The sequence below is a fragment of the Sturnus vulgaris genome, chromosome 29 (assembly GCF_052056855.1).
Source record: "Sturnus vulgaris isolate bStuVul1 chromosome 29, bStuVul1.hap1, whole genome shotgun sequence".
In the NCBI taxonomy this organism is placed as follows: domain Eukaryota; kingdom Metazoa; phylum Chordata; class Aves; order Passeriformes; family Sturnidae; genus Sturnus; species Sturnus vulgaris.
The window spans coordinates 4,023,979-4,031,432 of NC_142271.1; the positions used below are offsets into that span (position 1 = coordinate 4,023,979).

Sequence of the window (7,454 nt, forward strand, 5' to 3'; positions counted from 1 at the left end):
CTAGGCTGACAGGGCGAAGCCCACACGGTTGTTGGCCATGTCGAAGATGGTGTAATATTCCTTCAGGAAAACATCCCCCAGGATCCAGAGGGGCTGCCCGTCCTGGGAGGGCAGGTAGGTGGCCTCGATGGCCAGGGTGCAGTAGCCATTGCTCTGCAGGAGGGGAGAGCTGGGCTCAGCACCTCCAACAGGCACAGGGCCAGCGTGGCTGCTGGACAGGCAGCCCCGGGCTCCTCCCCGGGAATTCATCCTGGAATCCCCACATGGAATCCCCACATGGATCACACATGGATTCCCTCATGGATCTCACACTGATCCCATATGGATCACACATGGAACTCCCAACATGAGTCCCACATTGATCCCTCATAGATCCCACATGGATCTCACATGGATCCTACATTAATCCCATATGAATCTCACATGAATCCCATATGGATCCCACTTGGATCCCACATTGATCCCGCATGGATCCCACATGAATTCCCCATAGATCCCATATGGGATCTCACATAGATCCCATATGGGATCTCACATGGATCCCACATGGATCCCACACTGGTCCCACATGGATCCCACATGAATCTCACATGGATCCCATAGGGATCCCACATGGATCCCCCATGAATTCCCCATGGATCCCACACTAATCCCACATGAATTCCCTATGAATCCCCCATGGATCTCACATGAATTCCCCACGGATCCCACATGTTTCCCACATGAATTCCCCATGGATCCCATACTGATCCCACATGAATTCCCTATGAATCCCCCATGGATCTCACATGAATTCCCCATGGATCTCACATGTTTCCCACGTGAATTCCCCATGGATCCCACACTGATCCCACATGAATTCCCTATGAATTCCCCATGGATCCCACACTGATCCCACATGAATTCCCCATGGATCCCACACTAATCCCACATGAATTCCCCATGGATCCCACACTGATCCCACATGAATTCCCCATGGATCCCACATGAATTCCCTATGAATCCCCCATGGATCCCCCATGAATTCCCCATGGATCTCACATGTTTCCCACATGAATTCCCCATGGATCCCCCATGAATTCCCCACGGATCCCCCATGGATCCCCCACGGACTCCCTCACGTACGTTGAGCACGTAGGCAGAGGGGGAGAGCAGGAGCCGAGCGCCGCCGATGCCGAAGGCGATGGGGGGCAGGCTCTGGGTGTCACTGCAGTCCACTGCATACTGGGGGGACACGGACACAGGGGGTGGTGGCACGTGTCACAGTACAGCTGGCTTGTCACCGGGCGATTGATTTGGCCCTGAATGGCAGAAGCAGCCTGCTCGGACAGACAGGCCTCTAGGGAATAACGGGACTCCAAACCAGACGGGGATTTTACCCAGTGAGTTCCAGCCTAAGATGCAGAAGGTGTTGGTGGGAGAGCTGAGCAGCCTAAACTTTCAGCCAATCATAAATCAATATTAAGATGGGTATTTAAGGTGAAGTTGGGAAAATAAAGTGCTTTTTGTCACATGAATCATCTCTGTCTCAGACTTGGCAGCAGTCGATGTTACAATAGGTGCTAAAACCTTGGAGGATCATTGTAAAATTAATAAAAGGTAAAATCCGTGTCTGGTTTTCAATCCTGTCATTGTTCCCTAGGTGCCTGCTGCCCTAGAGGCTGCTTCTCCCCCCTATGGCTGAATCAATTGCCCAGCAACAAGCCAGCTTGTACTGTGACAGGCAGGGAGGGGACAGAGGCCACGGCGTGCCAGGGTGACAAACACTCCATCCCCTGGCACTGCCACACCCTGGAATCATGGAATGGCTGAGGTGGGAAGATCACCCAGTGTCACTCCTGTCACCTTCCACCATCCCAGGCTGCTCCAAACTGGCTTTGGACCCAGCTGCTCTGGGAAATCCATTCCCCACCCTCACAGGGAGGAATTCCTTTCCTGTATCCAACCTAAATTTCCTCTCTTTCAAGCTGAACCCATCCTCCCTTGTCCTGTCACTCCAGGCCCTTGTCCCAAGTCCCCCTCTGGCCTCCCTGTAGATCCTGGAATGGGCTGTGAGGTTTCCACTCAATGTTCTCTTCTCCACGCTGATCATCCCCACTTTTCTCAGCCTGATGTCCCCTCATCCTCCTGTCACACCTGCAGTCCCTTGTCCTCAGTTTTGTGGATCTGGTCGAGCCCAGGGCTCTGACTGCCCTGCAGGCTCCCCGCTGCTCCAGACCCCCCAAAATCCCCACACTCACCCCATAGCTGGTCTCCTGGGCTCCCAGGGCCTCCAGGATGCTCTCTATGTACTCCTGGGGCACGGTGAGCAGGAATGTCCCCGTGTCCACGATGGCCTGGCAGCCCTGGCTGCACCAGCTGCTCACTGACTGCCCGACGGCAAAGCTGGGAGGAGAACGGGGACAAGGACGTGGCTTTGGGCACCTGCTGGCCCCAAAACCCAAAGCACTGAGCCCCGAGCCCTGCAAAGCAGCAGCTGAACCAGGGGGTGATGGCCAGAGGGACAAACACCACTCACTCCTCAAGTGCCACCTGCCAGTAAAGCTTCTGTGTCACCGGTGCCCAGGTGATGTCCCCCTGGAAGAGCTGAGGGTCGATGCCCCCGAGGATGAGCTCGCCCCCATACTCGTAGGTGGGCTGGCTGCAAAAAAAAAAAAAAACAAGTCACAGCAGCAGAGATCAGGAAATCTGTGTGGTAAACGTGGGCTAGAGAGGGATAATCCCCAAGGAACCCTGGTGGGGACAGGCAGGGCACACCAGGATGCACAGAGTGCCCTGAATGGTTTTTACCGTGAGAAGTAGAAGCTGAAGACGGGCTCAGAGAGCTGATCCTGGTCCAGCATCCCCTCCAGAGCTGTGGCCATCCCTCCCACTGCCAGAGAGGGATAGGCCATGCCCAGGATCCCATCAAAATCCGCAAAGTAGAAAGGCTGGGTGGGCTCCTCCTGGCTGAGCCCAAACTCCTGCTGTGTGACAGTGACGCTCTGGATCTGCAGGGGGAGGGAAAGCAGGCAAAGCTGAGGGGTGGCTGCTGCTCTGAAAGAGCTGCAGGGTCACAGCTGGTGCCAACAGCACCAGGCAGAGGGGAAAATTGGGGAAAAAACAGGAATTGGGTTAAAATCCCAAGAATTAGGTTAAAACGCACCCAAAGACCAGCTGAGGTGACTGAGGGTGGCAGTAAATGCTTTCTGTTTTATCAGTTTATATCAAATATATCAGTTTATATCAGCTCTGCCCAGGGTTTATCCAAGTCCAGCTCAGGACATGGGATTGGCCCTTAGGCTGGTCCTGGGCTCATTCCATGGGGACACAGCTCATTCCAGCCAGGACACAGCAGGGGGAGGGCAGGGGTGGCACAGGTAGCACTCACCTGAGTGCTTCACTCACCCTGAGTGTGTCACAGGGCAGGGGTGGCACAGACAGCACTCACCTGAGTGCCTCACTCACCCTGAGTGTGTCGTAGCCCATCATGATGGTGACAGAGCCGCTGCCATAGGACACGGTGTGGGACTGGCCACTGGGGGTGAAGGTGGCCGAGTCACTGGGCTGGAACTTGGCGTGGTTGACTGGGGGAGAGAGAAGAGGGAAAAGCTCTGGGCATGGGCTGCAGTGGGATTTCACTGCTGGATATTCCATTGGGATAATTCCCAAGGAGCAGGTCCTGTGCTGCAGTGGGGTTTCAGTGCTGGATATTCCATTGGGATAATTCCCAAGGAGCAGGTGCTGAGGATGGGCACAGGCTGCTCCTCTGCCCCGTGGTTCTCTCTCAGCTGGTGGGGTTTCCATCCCAACTTTGCCTGGATCCCTCTCCAGGTGATCCCTTAGGATTTTAGCTTTTCTGTTTTTCATATATTTGTAATCCTGCAATTCTCCCCATAAAGTGTCAGCTGCTCTTTATCCAAACCTGTCTTCCCCTTTTCTTCACAGGGGTCACAAGCACAGGGGAAAATCCCTCACAGCCAAATCCCCACCACTGTCCCACCATGCTGGGAGTGGGACATCACTTCCCCAATTCCCAGTTTTCCTCTTCCCTCTGCCCGGCTGCAGATGGCCAGGGAGCACCCCTGGGATTCCTGGCATGGCTCTGGGGATTTGGCCATCTCCCTTAGGCTCTGAGCTGGCCAGGGAAGGCAAAGCTCTCCCAGATCAGCATCAGGGATCATTTTTGGCATCCTGATGTCCCCAACATGACAGGGGAAGGACGGAACAGGGACAAGGACGTGGCTTTGGGCACCCACTGGCACCTAAACCCATCTTGGCTTGGTCAGTCTGGGTCGAGCCTCCAGCCCTGCAGTGCTGGGATAGTTGGTACTAATTAGGGAGCCCTAATTACTCCTAGGAGCAGTAATAGCTCTGCTCACAGCATCCCGGGGTACTCACAGCAAGCAGGACTCTTGCAGTTCATGGAGGGCACCCAGAGGTTGGAGGAGCCAGTGTCGAAGAGCACCAAAAACTTTTGGGGGGGTTCCCCAATGCTGATCTCCCCAAAATAGGAGGACTGGAAAAAACAGGGAATCTCCATTGGCCACGGGCTCAGGGACACACCAGGATTCCCCCTGGCAGCCTCCATCCAGGCAGGAGCAGACTGAGCTCTCATCCTGCTTTTACACCCCCAGAAAATGAAATATTAAATAATTATTATGGGTTTGTTCCATACAGAAAAGCCTCGCTCTTTGTGGCTGGGGGTAAACTTCCTTGAGGTTTACAACAGAAGCTTAAAAAAGTGGGGGGGGGGAAAGCAATTTGTCACTCCTGGAGGCTCAGGGGTGTCCTGTGGCAGCTGAGGATGAGGAGGGACAGGCAGGGAGGGGAGCTGGGCCACTCACATCCAGGTGGTTGGTTATGGGCTCCCTCACCACGGAGCTCTGGCTGGACTGGTATTTCTTCACTGGATCGTATTTAATGTGCTTCAGGAAATCATCCAGCACCCCAGCTGCCCTCATCTTGTCCCGGATGGACAGGCCTTTCTTCAGGCTGATCCTGCACAGAGAGGGGCAAAACACAACACAACACTGCAGGAAACTGTAGCCCTGGAAAGGGGTTTGAACCCAGAAATAAGATGCACAGCTCCATGGTCGTTTTTTATAATAGAAAAGAAAGAGCCAAGTTTATTCAGGAACATATTTGGTTTTATAGCAGGACTGCAACTCCCAGATTAGAGAAAAGGTGATTGGTTCAGAGAGAAGACACTCCATTGCCAGGGCCTGGGCACACACCACAACAGGGGTTCTGTTTGTTATTAATTCCTTTTTATTGTGACCAAATTATCACTCTGGGAGAAATTCTCCCTGGCCTTGAGCTGGACCAGCTCATGGGCTGGGAGCAGAGCTGAGAAGCTCCAGCCTGGAATATTTCTCAGGCTGTAATTTTCTTGCTTTTTCAATATATGTCCCTACAGGAAATAAGAAGATTTGGGCATTCTCAAAGGCTCCTTTGAGCCATGACAGCTGCTCTCCTTGCCCCAAGAGCCCTCCAGATCCCAAAAGCTGCTCTCCACATCCCAGGATTTACTCTCCTTGTCTGCAGGAGCTGCTCTGCACATCCCAGAAGCTTTCCATGCCCCAGGAGCTGCTCTCCAGATCCCAAGAGCTCTCCATGCCCCAGGAGCCCTCCAGGTCCCCAAAAGCTGTCCTCCATGGTCAGGAGCTCTCTTTGTCCCAGGAGATGCTCCCCAAGGCCCAGGATCTGCTCTCCACATCCCAGGATCTGCTCTCCTTGTCCCTGGAACTGCTCCCCATGTCCCAGGAGCTGCTCCCCATGTCCCAGGAGCTGCTCTCCATCCCCAGGAGCAGCTCTCCATGCCCCAGCAGCTCTCCAGGTCCCCGGAAGCTGTTCTCTTTGTCCCTGGACCTGTTCTCCATGCCCCAGGATCTCCCCAGGTGCCCCGGAGCTGCTCTGGGCTGTGACCACGCCGTGGTGGCCGCGGTCCCAGCCGGCGGCTCCGCATCCTCGCTCTCCATCCTCCGCCCTGTCCGCGCTCCTCCCGCACCTCACCGCCCCCTCCGCCAGCTGCAGGCACGCCAGGACCACCGGGAGCCACTTCATGGTGCCGAGAAATCCGCGCTGAGCCCTCGGGAGGCGGCAGCAGCCAGGCAGGGCTCCCGCTTTTATCCCGGCTCTTTCTTATCTGCCGACCTCCGCTTTCCATTAGCGCCTCTCGCAGCACCTCAAGGGCCGCTTTGTGCTTCGGGCCACGAGGATTCCGCGGAATCGGCGCCCTCGGGGGCGAGATCAAAGGGGAACGATGCGATAAAGGGGCAGCGCTTATCGGGGACGGGGCACCCGACGTCACCGCGCTGGTCCCGGCTGAGCTCGCCAAAACCTGCGCCAACCTTGCCCCAGGACAAAGGGACTCGCGGCTCTTGGCGAGGAAGGGAAAGGTTTTTGTCTGCGCTCCTTCCGCCGCTGGAGAGAGCGGAGAGGCTGTCCCGGGACACCGGGCGAGGACATGGACACCATCAGGTTCCTTCTCTCGGTTTTTCCAGGATGGTCCCAGGTTCCTTCTCTCTTTTCCTCCAAGGTGATTCTCAGGTTCCTTCTCTCTTATCCTCCAGGTTCCTTCTCTTGGCTTTTCCAGGATTGTCCCAGGTTCCTTCTTTCATTTCCTCCAAGTGATTCTCAGGTTCCTTCTCTCTTATCCTTCAGGTTCCTTCTCTTGGCTTTTCCAGGATGGTCCCCAGGTTCCTTTTCTCTTTTCCTCCAAGGTGATTCCCAGGTTCCTTCTCTCAGTTTTTCCAGGATTGTCCCCAGGTTCCTTCTCTTGTTTTTTCCAGGATGGTCCCCACATTCCTTCTTTCATTCCCTCCAAGATCGTCACCAGGTTCCTTCTCTCAGTTTTTCCAGGGTGGTCCCCAGGTTCCTCCTCTGGTTTTCTCTGAGGTGGTTCCCAGTGCTGTCTTTCCTTCTCCTCTCCATCAGCACCCAGACCTTCACTCCAGGGCGTGAGCTCCTTTCCATGTCCTACCTGCTGCTGCTTTCACTCTTTGGACAGAAATCACCCATTTTCCCATTCATTTGTTTATTTTGTGGTGCACACCATTCCCTCCCCATCCCATATCCAGAGGCAGGTGCTGTAACCCCCAGGGAGGTGCAGCCCACCCGAGGGGTTTAACCCACACTCCACATCCTCCCACCAGCCCAGAAAGCCAGAAAATCCCTTGTTTTCTTCTTTTTTTTCGGTGGAAACAAAAATACACACACACACGCTTCCCAAATCACCATCAAGCACCCAAATCAACCAAAATATTCTGGATTATAACCCAAATATCTCTAGAAAATGGACCAGAATGTGTTTGGTCACGATCTAAATATTTTCTAGCAAACAAACCAAAGATTTTTGGTCATAACCAAAATATTTTCTGGCAAAGGGGCTGTTACCCAGAGGCTTTCCAGAGCTCCTCCAGGCCTGCTTGCATCCCAAACCCTCTTGGAAAAACACCTTCTCCATCCCCTGG

At 54.4% G+C, this 7,454-nt stretch overlaps 1 protein-coding gene across 2 annotated transcripts; it reads right to left on the minus strand.

Moving 5' to 3' along the window:
* PGC (progastricsin) lies at positions 1-6,045 on the minus strand. Of its 2 annotated transcripts, none has more exons than XM_088180307.1 (9): positions 5,990-6,045; positions 4,827-4,980; positions 4,381-4,498; positions 3,448-3,566; positions 2,791-2,990; positions 2,519-2,641; positions 2,241-2,385; positions 1,126-1,224; positions 1-153 (listed from the first exon to the last, which is right to left on the minus strand). In XM_088180307.1, the coding sequence occupies exons 1-9, from the start codon at positions 6,043-6,045 to the stop codon at positions 1-3; spliced, it is 1,167 nt and encodes a 388-aa protein (XP_088036433.1). The 2 variants fall into 2 exon arrangements, with proteins under 2 accessions (XP_088036433.1, XP_088036432.1); XM_088180306.1 differs by having other exon boundaries at positions 2,235-2,385.
* Positions 6,046-7,454: the final 1,409 nt, after the last annotated feature.